Source organism: Athene cunicularia (assembly GCF_003259725.1).
Source record: "Athene cunicularia isolate RWA chromosome 8 unlocalized genomic scaffold, athCun1 chr8_part1, whole genome shotgun sequence".
Lineage (NCBI taxonomy): Eukaryota > Metazoa > Chordata > Aves > Strigiformes > Strigidae > Athene > Athene cunicularia.
In genome coordinates, this window is record NW_020799109.1 from 28,033,640 (window position 1) to 28,049,834 (window position 16,195).

The 16,195-nt window shown below is 47.2% G+C and overlaps 2 protein-coding genes across 5 annotated transcripts in view; one reads left to right on the forward strand and one right to left on the reverse strand.

The window, feature by feature from the left end:
- Positions 1-2,105, forward strand: part of PIGC (phosphatidylinositol glycan anchor biosynthesis class C) — a 15,060-nt gene extending 12,955 nt beyond the window's left edge. Inside the window, exon 4 of the mRNA XM_026853670.1 lies at positions 6-2,105. Within this exon, the coding sequence (XP_026709471.1) occupies positions 6-878 (873 nt within the window). The 3' untranslated portion in view covers positions 879-2,105. The remainder of the gene's footprint in view (positions 1-5) is intronic.
- Positions 2,106-5,835: 3,730 nt separating this feature from the next.
- The window catches only part of LOC113483084 (dynamin-3-like), a 196,710-nt gene continuing 186,350 nt past the window's right edge, over positions 5,836-16,195 (reverse strand). For 3 of the 4 annotated variants that reach the window (XM_026854334.1, XM_026854335.1, XM_026854332.1), the window contains one exon: positions 5,836-11,806. In XM_026854334.1, coding sequence (XP_026710135.1) covers positions 11,737-11,806 — 70 coding nt within the window. In that variant the 3' untranslated portion in view covers positions 5,836-11,736. The remainder of the gene's footprint in view (positions 11,807-16,195) is intronic. The other variant, XM_026854333.1, reaches the window with a different exon arrangement.

Genomic DNA, 16,195 nt, shown 5'->3' on the forward strand with positions numbered 1-16,195 from the left:
TGGAGCCGGTCCCCGGGCGGCGGTGGCAGAAGGTGCTGTACGAGCGACAGCCCTTCCCCGATAACTACGTGGACCAGCGGTTCCTGGAGGAACTGCGGAAGAACGTGCACGCCCGCCGGTACCGGTACCGGGCCGTCGTCTTCCAGTCGGGCGCGGTGGTGCAGCAGCTCTGCAGCGTCTGCGTCTTTGTCGTCACCTGGTGGTACATGGACGCCGGGATGCTGAGTCCGCAGGGACTTTTCGGGGCGGCCCTGGTCTCCTCCCTGCTCGGCTACATCCTCTTCGACGCCGTGGATGGCGGGGCTGGGCGGCAGGAGAGCGGGCGGACACGGTGGGCGGACCTGAAGAGCACCTTGGTGTTCGCCGCCTTCACCTACGGCTTCTCGCCGGTGCTGAAGACGCTGACGGAGTCCATCAGCACGGACACCATCTACGCCATGTCGGCCCTCATGCTCCTCGGTCACCTCATCTTCTTTGACTACGGTGCCAACGCCGCCATCGTCTCCAGCACGCTGTCCCTCAACATGGCCATCTTTGCCTCCGTCTGCCTGGCCTCCCGCCTGCCTCGTTCCCTCCACGCCTTCGTCATGGTCACCTTCGCCATGCAGATCTTCGCCCTCTGGCCCATGCTGCAGAAGAAGCTGAAAGCCCAGACACCCCGATGCTATGTGGGGGTGACGGTGCTCTTCGCATTGGCAGCGTTGGGGGGGCTGGCCACTGTCTCCAGTGTGGGCGCTGTGCTCTTCGCCTCGCTGCTGGTCGCCATCTCCTGCCTCTGCCCTTACTGCCTCATCCGCCTTCAGCAGCTCAAGGACAACATCCACGGACCATGGGATGAGGCTGAAATCAAGGAGGACCTCTCCAGGTTCCTCATGTAGGCTGGCCTAGGGGGAGAAGGGACCTTCTGCTGTGAGCCACACAAAGAACCTTGCTGGGGGACAGCCCTGGGGGGAGGACACCAGCCTAATAAAACCTTTCATGCAGCAATGAGGACCACGTTTGTGTTACCCTCAGCATCTATTTCCAGACCTGACCTGCTTGGTTTTGGAAAAGGAATGAGCTGAACCCCACACATGGCTAGCCTGAGCAGCAGCTTGGGGCACAGGCGAGTGGGGTAGTGCATGCTCTGGCCATGCAGACCCATACCTGGGTTTGGGGGGGTGTGCATCCCCTGAGCAGAAACACCACATGGAAACGCACATCTGGCTCAGATGGGCCCCACGACATTCCCATGAAGGTCCTCAGCCTCAGGGACCTCGATGTGTGTGATGGCAACTGACAGCACTTGCCTGGGTGGCCTGGAGGGGAAGGGGGCTGGGTGAGGGTCTCTGCGGGCAGGATGGAGGTGTGGGGTGGTGGGTGCTGCAGGACCAAGCAGGGCTGAACACGAGGGCACCTGGGATGGGTGCAGTGCAGAGCCCTGCACCCTGCTGGTCACTGATGCCAGAATAGTCTCATGACACTGCCAGGTACCACATCACCCAAAATCCTTTAGGAGAGGTGGGGGTGAGGGGACAAGACACCTTCCTCCCCTTTCTAACCCCCTCCCAGAGGTGGATCTGGCCTCGCTGCAGGGCCAGACCCCGAGCCTGAGGGATGGAGCTCAGCATAGACTCAGCACGGTCCCTGGCTGGGAAGATGCCAGGCCGCTGGGACTGCGGCGGGGCCCGTCGAGGTCCTGTCTGGTGGCCATCTGTCCAGCGGCAGTCTGTCCAGCACCGCACGCACTGCAACAGAGGGCGCTCCCAGCAAACAAGTCCCGCTGGAGGCCAGGCCAGGCTGAGCGCTGGGAGGGCTTCCCCCTTCCCAGGCACCTTCCCTTTCCCTCGACAGCCCAGGGAGCTGAGCCTGCCAGAGCCCGCACCACGAGAGGGAACGGGTGCACGTACCTGCCCCAGCCCCACCTTGCAGGGATGCTTTTGGCACTACCCGGGTTTTATGGAATCCAATACTGCAGAAGTACAACTTTGTGCTTGATTTACCCCATCCCTTTGAGCGTCCGTCTGTGTCTCTCCCCAGCGCGCGGGCGCTTGCTGTGCACTCCTTGGGCATTCTCAGAAATGAGCAACCCCCAGTGGAGTCCCCAACACCTCCAGTGCCTTGTCACAGCTCTTGCCAAGTTAAATGTTGCTGTTTTCGTCATGATGACAACATGTCATTTTGGTTTTAATTAAAACCTGTGGAAGTTTAGAGCCTGGGCTCCACTCTCACAGGGAACACAGTGTAGCCAGATGCTTGCAGTCAAGATGGTATTTTTTGGTTCTTCAGAAAGAAGACTGTTTTTGCACAGAGGTTTCCCAGAAGGCTGCTCAGCAACCGGGGTGTCCCATCTTGCACCGGGCTCATGCCATTATAAGTAACGCTGCCATCCAAAGCCAATTCACAGAGTCCATCAGTAGGGCAAGGCTTCAAATCTAGTTTGCCTGGTGCTTGTTGTTAATATCTGTCATGGTAGGGGCTACAAGAAAGCAGAGTTTCTGCTGCACCCATTCCCACAAGGAGAAAGATTTCCCCAAAAATAGTCTTCCCAAATTCAGACACTCAAAATCGGCTCTGGGTTAGGAAAGGTGCAAACATCAACTACCCAGACATTCCAGGTGGAGACAGACACAGACTGCGACTGTCAGTCACCCCAGCCACAGCTGGAACCCAGTGGATCCCCTCTGCAGATCCCTGGGCTCCAACTGATGCAGCAGGCCTTGTCCACACAGCTCCAGGCAGGATGCAGGATGTGTCCCATCCAGCCTGCCGCAGGCATCTTCATCCCAGCCCACAGCCTCAGGCCTCTCTGTTCCTTCCTTCCTTTCACCTCCTCCTTAGCCTCAGTCCTTGCCCAGAGATCCCCTGGGGAAAGACTGAGCTCTCTGCTTAGCTTGTCTGCAGATACCTTGCTCTCCCTAACCTGGGAGATGAAAATACAAAGTCCAGTCCACAATCTGGATGCACAAAGGGAAGGAGGGAAAAATGCAAGTGAGAGCCAGGGAGAGGAGAAGAGAAGACACAAAGGCCAGGCAGAGATTCCCTAGGAGTTCTCTGACTTCTCCTGAGGACACATGCTCTGCAATGCTGCTGAAATTATTTAAGATGCTGAATAAATGGCCATTATGAGCATGTCCTCATGCCTGAGGTCAGAATATCCTCTACAGAGCAAAACTTTGACGGAACTCTACGTCCACCTCAGCAGTAAAGCTGAATGCCCTTTAAGCATTCACTACCTGAGCGTACCAGTCTGCGGCTTCTTGGATGAAGCACATGCTGAGACCAAAGAAAGAGGTCAGTTTGTAGGCAACCAAATCATCATCAACCAACTCTATAAAGAGTTAAATGTTATTTTGCATTACAAGGAAGTACAGTTGCTTTCTCTTAAGTTTCCAAGTCCACTGAGATCCAGTACTTCAGTGAGACATTTTCTTTTGATTTGAAGCTGGCCAAATGCGAGTAATTGAAAACTGGCTAGGGATAAGCCTTGATCCTGGGGGAGCCACTGACACGTGCCGTCTGGAATCTCCATCTCCAGCCTCTGCAGCAGGGAAAGGCAAGCGTCAGCCACCCACACTGCACTGTCAGGGGCCTGCATCCCTCCTCATGTGGGAGACTGGATCTAGGAAGCCTGGAAAGAGTAAAGCTTCAGTCTTTGAAGGTAAGATCTTTCTATCTCTTCAATTCCTACAGTAATCACTAAGCTTTTCTCAGCTTTGTGATGTGAGAGGTGATAGCAACAATGTGAATGATCAGGAAACCAAACCAGGATTTTGGTCCTAACCCACCCATTGAAAAGCAGCTTAGGACACATAATGCCACCAGCTGGTGCAGCACTCTTAGCCTTTTCCACCTAGCCACAGAATGTATACCATTGCAGGGTGGAAATAGCATAGACAAGGTTAAGCAGCTTCTTCAAAAAGGCATCCTGTTATTTGATGCTAAAGAACGGCCAAGGTTTCCCTGCACACCAATACCTTTGTCTTTCTGCTTAGGAGGTTTTAGGAATACCTGCCAGAAAACTGTGAAGTTTGGAGTCCTATTTCCAACAATTTTTTGACAGATACTTCAGAAGGTAGCAAGGATTTCTGTGGAAGGTTTAACACCATAAAATGCCCCAGGAAAAAAGTTTGTGCCTTACAGCCCCATGGAGATCAGCTGGCAGCTAGGAGGACAGCAGTAGCTCCTGGTTGGGGTGCTGTAGATAAGGTGATACAGCTATCAGCCACCTTTTATTTATTGTTGGTTTCATCTGTTGGTACCATGCTGTGTCCCAGAGGGAATGCAGTCACAGCTTCCCCCAGTGCAGAACAGATTTTGAACAAGCTTGAAGAAAACCAGCATGTCACTCCCTCTTACCTGAGAAGTGAAGCATGGCCAGAACCTCCTCAAGAGATCACTGGGTATAAATACCATTGCTTCTGTGGTAGTCCTGAAAATACACAATTCCTGAACACTACTGAGGATTTTTGCCTCGGTACCTGACAGCAATGAGTTCCACAGATGAAAGATACAGCAAACCCGAGTGTCCCTCCTCACCCCCTACTGTTGGGACAGCTGTGTTCCCAGGACTGTTAGCAGCCTCCATTTCTCCATTTTCCCAGGGTGCTGGGAAGCACCTTGCCCATCAGTGTACTCTTTCCAGCTCTAGCAATTCCTAGTTCAGCACATACAGTTCAATGGTCTCGCAGGAATGACTATTTATCTCCCTCTTCTAAGAACTGGGGTTTTTTCCCCATTTGCTAATACTGTTGCTGTTTCTTCTGTTGCACTCTACCAAAAAACAACATCTAAGAAGCGGGAAGAAAAATCTGTGTAAGTCTACAGCTCTCTGGGCTTGTACCCCCTTATAATTTGAGCAAACTCAGTGTCTGGCATTTACCAGCACATGCAGGTGGTTCAGCAGCCCCCTGGATATACAAGAGGTCAAAGCAGGGACCTAAATTACCTGGAACAAGTGGAAGTGCCCAAATTCAAAAAAGTTGTGTCAGACCTGCCTTGAAACCGAGCACAGCCTGTGTGTTGTCAGGCTCCTTCTACACACCTGATACTGACTTCCTCCACGCTCCTGCCCCGATCCCCTGAGCAGCACCACTGCGGCTCCCTCTCGCCATGAGCTTCCTACTACAGAGAAATGTCTTGTTTGTGCTCCTGAAACAACAGGCTGAAGTTCTGATGCTGTGTTGTGCCTCCACTTCATATCTATGCAGTGCCTTGTGATTTATCTGCATAGTTTGTGAGATATACCTTCTTCTTTGTTTCCATAGGAGAAAAAAAGTCAATAAAAGCCATGTTTTCCTTTTTTTCTTTTTTTAGGCTTAATTTTCATATACTTCTCTGGCACCCAAACCAAGCACATGTTCTAAATGTTAAATCCCAGATTTTCTCTTTCCCATAGGGACAGACACATTTGGAATCCCAGAGGTAGCTACTTGAGTTCAGATGCTCCCATGACATTGGCTTGCAAGGAATTCAGAGGTTTAGCTTGAAAAAAAATGTTCAGAACAGCCGTGATTTATTTATAATTGCGCAGATTCATCAGTCTGGAGACTGCTGCAATCTTCCCCTTTGACTTTCCACTCAGCCAGGTGCTGCCACTGGTGCATTAGGCATGTTTTAGGACTCGTCTATTGTTAAAGCAGCTGGCTATTCTTTCTGCTAATGCTAAGCCAAAGCCATTCATACAGAGCAATCCTAGTGATTAATGAATTCAGATGATGTAGTGGAATCCCAGCAGAATGTCCCTCCCTCCACCACCTTGGAGAGAACAGAGCCAAGGCAATTTCTTCCATGGGGTGTGAATGGCTCTATTTGAGGAGTGGGTAGACCCTTCAGTAGAAAACTAGCACACATTTGTTTTGTAGTCAGAATTTTAATTTTCTTTATAACCAGGCTTATCACTGACATCTGAAAATAAAATCTTTCATTTACAAATAGGCTAGTGCAAATTAAAGATAATTTTGAACCAAAAAAAAAAAAAGAGACATTTCATGTAACAAAAATGCGTTAGGACGATCTTCCTGGAACAGCTGGTGGAGGTCGCCTAGGAAAAAGACAAAAAATAACCCAAAATTCATGGGCAAGGGTGGAAGATCTAAACCAAAAGGTCAGGATACAATAAAATGACTCATATACAAAATTATCTTAATAAAATGGGTTAAGAGAAAAAGGCACATAACATGCACATTAAGGAAAAGAGCAAGAGCAAGATTAGAATCAGCTGGCTATCAGCACAGCCTCAGCTTTCATCCTCACCGCTTCCCATCTGACTTTGCTGATGCCAGAGAACTAGGACAGTCACATCATAAGCGTGGAGGTTGCTGGTCACAGGCTTTCTAATTTTCTTGCAGCAGATAATATCCTCTGGAAGAGCTTTTCCCCACCAACCTTAGAACTTGCACCACTATCTGCTGCAAACACTGTTCTTGGAGTAGACATTTTTTTAAGTGGGATTCTGATGAAATCGAGAATGATTAAAGAAGCTAGCTTGTGGGCTGGAATATCTGGAGTGGACACTGCTGGGAAGGTTAAAACCATGGGTGATGGCAGTGCAATGAGTCTACTGCCAACCCTAGCAGTTGATGGCCCAGTGCAGCAGTGAGAGAAGAGCAGATGCTCCTCCTGTTACCCAGCATAGAGCACTGACGTGTCGCTGACCAAGATGCCAGGAACCACACTTATACAGGGCTATGTAATGTACTCCAGCCAGATGGGAACATGTGTCACTGCTGTTCACTGAGGGGGAGTGCACAGACTGCCCCAGGCATAGCCATTAAAGACTATTAAAAAAAAAATAATCTCCAAATGTTACAGTAAGCAAGTGAATACAACAGGGATATTGCTACTTTGCTCATCCCACCTTTTGCTCCTCCCTTTCCCAAAACCAACGTAATGACTGTCGCGCTCAGTGAGAAACGTCCTTTCTGGTAGGAAGCTGTTGTGCTTCTTGTGCCATACAGACCATCTCCTCCAGGCACCGATTCCTGTTACTTGGCTCATGCTGATCTGAAGGAGGAACTGAGTAATCAAGACATACGCACATTCGTACACAACCATTTTAGGGGGAAATGCCTTCCAGACATAATGCAGACACATGCACATTTTCACTCCAGCTCCTGCACTGGAAGACTCAGTCTGGCCTCCTGCTCAGCTCTGAATCTCCCCAAAACATGCTTTCCCCAGCAATGAAATGAATACCAGGTACTGCTTGAAAAACATTCATCCATTTCCCAGCAAAACATCCCTGCAGCCCTCCGAGCCCCTTGCAGGGAAGCTGAATGCTTCCCATGGGTTACAACTCCCCCATCTCCACTTTTAATGACATCTCCAGTGATCTCAGTGCAACACACATCCCCGATAAATCCTCACTGCAGTCCCAACAGAGGCGGAGTGTGGCATGCCAAGATGACGGTGTGGGAGACAGAAGACCACTCATGCACATCCAGAAAGTGATAATAAAAGCCCATCAAGAGTTACAGTTTATTTCAGGTTCAGAAATGCAGCATAACATTTTTACAGCAAGTGTATGCGAGGCTCAGTAATGACCATGGTTTCGGGAATCGACTCACTTGCTCAAAGGTCAATACCAGGAACCATTTACAGGTTATGAAACCGAAGGCGGATGTTTTGGTTCATATGAAGTAGGGCATTAACATACAGAGCAAAATTCAGAAAGAAATTAAGCATCTGCTTCTTACAAAAAGAAGTCGTTTACACCATCCTGGAAAAGTAAAGAGACAGGCAGTAAAGCAAACGGCTGGCAAGATGGGACAAATCATATATCAAGCAAGAGTGGAGGACTGTCTGGACGGGAGGAGCCATCGGTATCAGCTCGCCTGCAGACAAAGCAAGAGGAAAGACAGGCAGAGTAACATTCATTTACACAAGAGAGTCCAGGGAAGAGGATCAATTCCACAGCGGGAGGCACTGTGCCATAAGCACACCAAGAGGTTGGATGCCTCCCCAGTGTCACAGGTGCAAAATAGGTCTGTTTTCAATTCAGGACGTTTAGACTATTTTAAGACAGACAGAACTAGCTAGTAATCTCAATATGCTGTATACATGTTGTTTAGTGTAGCTGTCTGCAATAGAGAGTCTAGTATTTTCTATGTCATGCTTTAACACGAAATGCCAGAACTTATACTGTACCTCATTTAATATAATATTCTACTTTTATGAGGCTTACTCAGAAAGTACAGTGAGATCAGCAATAAAATAAACACAATTAACTATGTACATAAGCCTTTTCATTGAGCATATCATATTTTTAATCCTAACACAAGATCCCATGAGATTAAAGGCCGAGAGCTAGTTATGGCATGCACGAGCTCTTCAGCCGTTGGTCAGCCATGATGAGGTGAGGTGGAACATGTTCTCTAGGCAGAGACTCAGGTTTAGCCTAAATGCAATACTAGATGAGCACCCTCCTAAAACTTAGCTACCACCTCGCATAAGATCAGAAACCCTGCTGTTGCTTAATGGGAGTCTCCACTACTCCCTGGCAATTTTCTAGGCTTTGCCAAGGGAAATCAAATTAAGAGAGCGCAACCCGTGCTTCTCAGACATGGGAGTTGAGGCTTAGCTCACCCTGTCTAAGGGGGTCTGCAGAGGGGGCAGTGGCCAGTCTGAAGGGGCCATTCCCTTTAGCAGATCCACGGGGTGCCCATCCTGCTCTCCTTCAGGCATAGAGTGAGTTGCTGCCAAGGCTGCTCCTCTGAGACCAAGGGATGGGAGAGACACGAGCATCAGGAGCGAGTGGGACAAACCAACCCATTCCAGGCGCTGTATGGCAGGAGGAAACAGGCCAAGGTTGGAGGACAGTACTTACTCAATTAGATGTGGAAATTTCTTGGGAAGCCCTTAACGTTCTTCCTAGAAACAACAGTTCTATGCAGTTTATTCTGAGAAGCATATGTGCAAGAAGATAGACATAAAATCATCAAACTCCAGATCTATACTCAAGGTTACTTATTAACCTGCACAACTAAGAGTATTGCATTTAGGATACAGGACCACACTTAGATGTGATGTCAATGAGGATGCAGAGGGAGGGCTGTGCAGCTGTGTCCCACCACCTCAACACTGGGTGCAGAAACGGACAGTGCTGACAGTGGTGCCACAGGTGCCTCGCTGCCTCTTCCTCCTCCTATTTTGGATAAATCCATCCTTGAGGGCTTTATTTACAATTCAGGATTACTGATGAGAAATACCATTTCTTGGGGGGGCAAGTTAAAGACAGTGCTGAATTGTTACCTACTTCCTTATGCTTGACAGAAACAGTCATTACAGTAAATTAAGGAGTCTCAAGCACAGAGGATTTAAAAACATGTTTTTAGGCCAGGATCTATGTCATCTAATTGAGGCTCCTAACTCACCGACATTACCACCCTCATCTCCCATGTGGCCACACCAGTCTGAATCACCTTCTGGAGGTGCTGCCTAGTTCCACTGAACAAAGGGGACCTTGGACAACTAAGTCAAGTACTTGGGGTATGATGGGATAAACCCAGACCATGGCCTTGCAGTATCACTGAATGAATATAAAATTTTGGGGTTGAAGTGACTTTCTGTGGCTGAGGTGCTAAGCCTGGCTTTCCATCAGCAGGCAGCTGCCAGTCAGTAACAGAGAGTTCTGATAAAGTATATACAGGCTTGCTGGCTCAGCAACAGCATGGACTACCACAGCTACTTATAAAAATACATCTAATAGATGCATTGCACGTTACAGCAGAGTGTGCTACACAGTGGAAAACTGTCTTGAACACAAGAAAAATAATCAAAATATGTTTTCTTTTTTGGAGTAAAAATCAATAGTTGGGTTTGGAATCTTTTTTTTCCTTGAAAGCTGATTCTGTGCACTTAGTGTTGGAGATCTTGGTCTGTTCTTCAAACAAACACCGGCCGCTTAAGCAGTCCTCTAAGATCACCAAGATGCCAGTGCTCTGACAAACTCCATCTTCACTGTGCTTCAGAGTTGACCTCTAGACTCCCCAGGCATGTGTCACGAGTATGAGGTTGACAGGAAATTAAAGTCAAGCTAACATACAAATCATGATGCTTTCCCAAGCTCGTGTCTCTTGTGCAAGCTGAAACATGATTTGCTTCAGTGGTGAGCACAACTGATCAGCAGTCTGGGAATACTTAATAGGCTAAATCCCCATTTGCTGTGGCTCTTTGATTGGATTCTTGCTAACCAGGGGGCTACAGCATACTGAAGCCCTCCATGCAGTCTCAATAAATAAATTTATTAGACAAATTATACTGTGGACCTTTGAAACCACCAACTGCTTTGCCTAGGGATCTGTAACCATAATTGTAATAACAGCAATTAATATTTAACAAACAAGGCCAAATTAATCTCCAGTTTAATTCCGTTAATTCAGTAAATTTTAAACTGTAAGGGTGACACTGACCCTAAGCTTTTAAAGTGAAGTAATGCAGTTGAGACAAAAGGTTTATATAACGCATTAATACATAACATGCAAAACAACAGGCAGAGAGGACCTCTGCAAGTGAACATCTGCTAAAATAATCCATTGCCAGGATGCACAGCTGAGCGCTTCTCAGTACCTAGCTGGATAAAGCAACCCTAATCCGAGGTGTGCAGTACTTCAAGTGATGCAAAGACAAAATCTTTATATAAGATATAGTGGAACTTCATCAACTGGTGTGAGCAAGTATCTCAAATCCAAATCGGACTCTTGGAAAGCTCGGATGCAAATTTAGACCATAGCTCTGTGAATTGGCTCACACAGTGGGCAGAGGAGCAGTAGCCCATTTACAGCTGTGCATATATCTATATCTCCTTCTGCTTCACAAAATGACCAAAAGCAACACTCAGTTCTCTGGATCCTGCTGCGCAGTACATATTACATGCACTCACACACCCCCAAGGCTTCCCACAAGTTCAGTGGGAGTATGAATGTAAGTAGTAATAGTCCTCACTAATAGAGGACAAAGTGAGCTGGCACACACTGCTCTGTCATGTAATGGCTCTTCAAACCACCCTTTCACATCCTTGCTGCAGGGTGAGACGGCTCCCCACTGAGCCCTGCAAGCTGGGACACCACAGCCTGCTCCTTACCAACCACTCAACCAGCTTCACATGTCAGCTGCCAACATGGAAATAAAGTAAAACACGCATTGTCCCATACACACCCTTCTTGTTTAACAACATTCCTTAAAAAATAGACTTTGGATAAAGAGAAATTATAGGAGAAGCAGCCATCCAGCAAGCTTCTTGCAAGAGAGCCATGGAAGTGCAGGGCCTTCAGAAGAGCTTGGTAAGAAACCACATTGCTTTTCTTTACCCAGTTTGACCATTAAAATAGAAAATTGGCATAACTGTGTAATTCCAAACGATAGAAAACCTGAAAGGTACAAATATAAGCAAGATCCCTTTCAGATAAGAGGGGAAAAAAAGAAGCAGATCAAATCAACACGTGCACAAACACACACAAAGTCAAGCCCTCCATTTGCTGTACAGGACTGTGAGTACAGTTTCCTGGGTGAAGATAATGTGTCAGTAAGTTAGCTAACATCAGCTCTTGCAAAAGGAAAAGTCAAGGCATCACAGACCTTCCCAAAACATTTAAGACTTCATAAACAATGCAGAATGGACAGAGAGTATATCAGTAAAATTGGTTACTTGCCTATAGATGTCCATACATGCGACTATACAGTGGTTATTGCAACAGTTATCAAGCAATTTGTTTCCACATATTTGGTTAACAATGAATGACATGCCAGAAACTTCTTTTAGTCTAACAGGGATGAATCTAATGGACGAATTACAGTGGGCCGAGTAGGTGAAGGGGGTGGTCTTCGACTGGAGAGAAAGAGAGAAGAAACAAGCACAAACACTGAGAACAAACCTGGCACTTTTTGCTGTCGCTATGTGAACATGCACATGCTCCTGAACACAACAATCTTATTTCCGTGTACACTGAAGCATGACAGCCCTAAGCATCCACAATAAGGAAGAAAGGGATGGTTTTCCCACGTGCATACCATGCTTTAGCCCTCTCACACATCAAACAGCTCTTCTCCCTGGTCCACAGCCTGGGTATTCTCTGAACAGTTACCTTCTTGGGCCACAGAAACCATCAAGGAGGATCATATTCTCAAGGGTCAGTCTCAGCCTGGACAGCCACAGGGCAGGCTTACAGGCATGTTTCAGTGTGGCCAACTGGATTTGGGAAGACAGCCTGCAGACTTCAGCTGCTGTTTTGCAGAAGCAGAAAAACGTGCAGCTTCTTACACAGTTGAGCCAACTGGAGCCAATTTTCCCGGAACTGAGGCACAAATCTAAAGATTTATACCAATAGCCAGTTATGAAAATGCTAGCCATGGCTATTGCTTCTGGGTTCATTCATTTACCACTAATGCACTCCTCTTGTCAACTTCATTAACTGCTAAAGGAGTCCCAGATTTTTTTGAAGGGCTTATGGATCTTTATTCCCCTGTTTCAAATGGCTGATTCAGCACAGGCTCCTGTGTACTACAAACCCCTGCATTTCAATTCGGACTGCATCATCATCTGGTAAAAGCCCACAGTGCAGGAGTTGGCAGCAGTACAGTCCCCAGTCATGTTCCACCTGCAGTCCAGGCTGATCAGGGATAGTCCAGGCTGAGACCTTCCCTTTCCTCACCTTGTCCAAGGATGATGCACCAACTCTGCTGGAGATGTAGACAGATGCCGATAGCTGTGTGATTGCCTTTTACAGTTTTGTGTGTATTTAGGGTACCTGATTCACAGCAGTGCTGTGTGGAGATAACATCACCAGCTTAGTTATAAAAAGTATTTTGTAATGCTCCATTCCACCTGAGTTAAAACACCCCACTGCTGAGCGAAGCCTGTGCAGAATCTGAGATGACAATACCTGTTTGGTGTCCAGTACCTGCACTAGCTCAGACAGTTCTGCCTGACACTGCTTTGTGCAGTACTTAAAGAGACTGTTCCTCACGGCCAGCCTGCTCCCTTAGATAGCTGTCGCACCCTCCAGCAGGGTTTTGTTGCTGCAGTTATTCCAATCCATCTCTTACATGGTATCTTTGCTCCCCATTTTCTTTAACAGGAAGTACCAGCTCGCTCTATTTCTTAAACCAGCCCAGATCACCATGAGAGCGCATAGCTGCTCTAAGAGAGGCATGAACCCAGAGTCGGAACAAGGTGGGGAGCTGAGGACTCTTCAGTTCTCATCCAGCTTCAGCACGCTTCATTAATGACCAAGACAAATTGTACAGCCCTCTCTAATGCTGTCCTACACCTGTGAAAGTAGGAACAGTTCCTGTCTCTGAAGAAGATTACAAATGAAACGTCTCATTCTGTTAAAACTAAATAGAAGATGAAAAGAATGTAACTGTGTTAATCGTCTTTGAACTGGAACATAATATATGAGACAAATTTACACTCGACAAAAAAAGTCTTGCTTGGCTCAAAGTGCATCTTGTATGACAATATTCTCTTTTGGTGAAGAAATTAGAATTTTAATCTCTAACATGCAACAAATACAAAATATGCTAACCGAAGCATTCAAGTAAATCAACAAGCTAAAAAAATAGGCAAAATATAATTTCTTCATGGTGTATTTTTCTTACAGAAAAAAACGTTACTGTGTTAACTATTGTTTCTTGTGTTGCTCCAGTGTAGGTCTTCTGGACTCATTTCCAAAATTCGTAGTTTCATAAAGAACCACTTCTAAGGCTCTGCATTTCTGCTGGGTTGCATTAAATTATTCCTTTGTTGAAATGCCTCACATTGCATTGTTTAGCGCTTACTGAAAACATTGTATCATGTGTATACAATTTACAAACAAGGAAAAATGCATACAGCTGTCTTCATATCAAATATAAAAGATACAAGCCCGAGCATGCATTTTAAATCCAGGTTGAATGCAGCATACTAGATTCAAGTAATGTAATTTAGTCAAATTGCTATTTAGCCCAGCAAGTTCAGAAACTGGAGAGCTCAGTGGGAGGATTTCCTGGATATAATCAGTCAAACCAAATCTGAACCAAAATCAGGGCTGAGCCCCATTTCCTCCTTGAACCAGAGCTGTTACTGCACTCTGACCATTATTTTGAATTTTCATTCAAGCTCAGTCCAGACCTGAACAGAAAGTCCTCCAGCAGGATCTTGTTTCTATTTAGAGAACCACTTCAAGGAGAAGCCGATACCCCTGAGGGGCCCCTCTCCACCTGGGGTGCAGTGCCATGCTGCAGCCTCTCCCCCTGCCCCACGCAGCAGGCAGAACCTTGTTCTCCCTGGGGTACTGCTCGATAGACAAGGCTGCTCAGCGAGGGGACCCTGCACAGCCCAAGCTCTCCCCCACCGCTTCACACAACGAATACCTCCCGGTCGAGATGCACGCATGAATCTGGGATGCTCTGCAATATGTACACTTGTATGTGTCTTCCCAACGGGTATGGGCAGACCTCTCCTTAGCTCCAGCCCCTCTCCACTGCCCCTTAAGGATGCTACCTGACTCCTGTGCAGTTGCACTGAGCTTCCTTCCAGCTCCTTCGCCCAGCACACCATGATTAGGGGAGTGGAACCTCCAATTGGAGACCAGAGGTGCCTTCCAGAGAAGGCAAAGATATTTGGGAAAAGGCCTTCAAAAGCATCATTCACCTCCAGTCCTGCTGACGACAGTCTCCTGGGCTGTCTACGGTTCCCTGTGCCAGTAATGCAAGAAGAGGGGCTGTGCTCCCAAGTGCCTGGGCAGAGCACAGCACAGGGGTTCAGCTCCGGGAAGAGACCTCACCTTTGTTAGCCACTGGCACACAGTATTAACTGGCATGAACCAAAACTCAAGTCAAAGTGAAGGGAAAGACAAGCCCAGAAGTTGCCTGTCACTAGATTTCTCTGTTGAGGTGATAAGTCATTATGTGACTCTTATTACACTGGGAGTAGGACTCAAACTTCCCCCCCCCGCCCAACACGAATCTGAACACCAAAGACAGAAGAGGCCAACCTGGATGCCTCTTTTCACTCCCCATCTCTACGATCTGAGCCATGGCTGGGCATGCGGGGACCTGGGCACCCAAACCACCATCCTAAGACAACAGAGCCAGCAGCCGGCACCACGCTGCTCCTTGCAAATGTAGTCCCACCTTCCTCTCTGCTCTGGGCACCTCTGACAAACGCAGGGCTGGGGGAAACCTAGCGTGATTCCGGCACCATCGCTTACATAAACGAGCGTTGCCAGACCCTCCCAAAGTGGAGAAATGCCGAGCAAACGGGCAGTAACCCGGAGAGCAGAGCAGCAGGGGGAGCTCCAGCCTGCCCGTGGACAGCAACGAGGGGAAACCAGAGAAAAACAACCTCCCCCAGGTCCCGGCTCCCCACTAGCTGCCATGTCAGTGACTAAATATGTGACTAAGCCCAATTAAATGTTTAGCCTGAGGCCAACAGATGATAGCGGTAGAGACGGCGTGGACCGCGTTTTCTCTCCGTTATCGGACAGACTCCGGCAGCCCAGGGGTGCGTTTGCAGTGCTTGAGCTGTTCCCAGGCCCCGAAAGGCAGCTCCCGGTTCATAGAAAGCTCCTTCTTGTAAAAATGTCGTTGCTGCGGTAATTCCAATTTGGTTACTGTCTCCAACATTTCAGCTGGGTTTTTGAGATTTGGGGCTGAGTCCCACTGCCTGGCCCCTTTAACGGGCTGCTCAGTCTGCTGTGTTTCTTTGTTTTTTGTGGGTTTTTTGTTTGTTTGTTAGTTTGGGGTTTATTTATTTATTTATTTAAAAAAAAAAAAAAAAAAAAAAGGAAACAGTGTTTGTAAAAGTTAGTGCTAAAGGGGCAGGGGATCATAGGTCCCCAGGGTTGAGTAAACGAGTCTGCAGAAAGAATAACTTCTTCTAACTAGCACATATTAAGCAGATATAAAGAATTTACCAATGAAAATTGTGGACTAAGTATGTATTTAATAACTCCCTGATGTTGCTGCAAAGACTCCTCCTTTGAACAGCTCAGTGGGGTTTTGAACAGAGGGTAACTCTTACCCCCATGCAAAAACTTTTTTAAAAAGGAAAAGTTTTACATTTATTTTTAACCTAAGCATTTTTCCAGTTTTTAAGAACTCCTAAAAGCATTAGTTAGGCAAATGCAGAGCAAAATAAACTAAATAAAGCAAGTCTAGACTTAAAATTCGATCAGAAACATATGGGAGCTCTTCAAGCATTTGCCTTTTGAGAAGTGCTATCACTCCCCACACA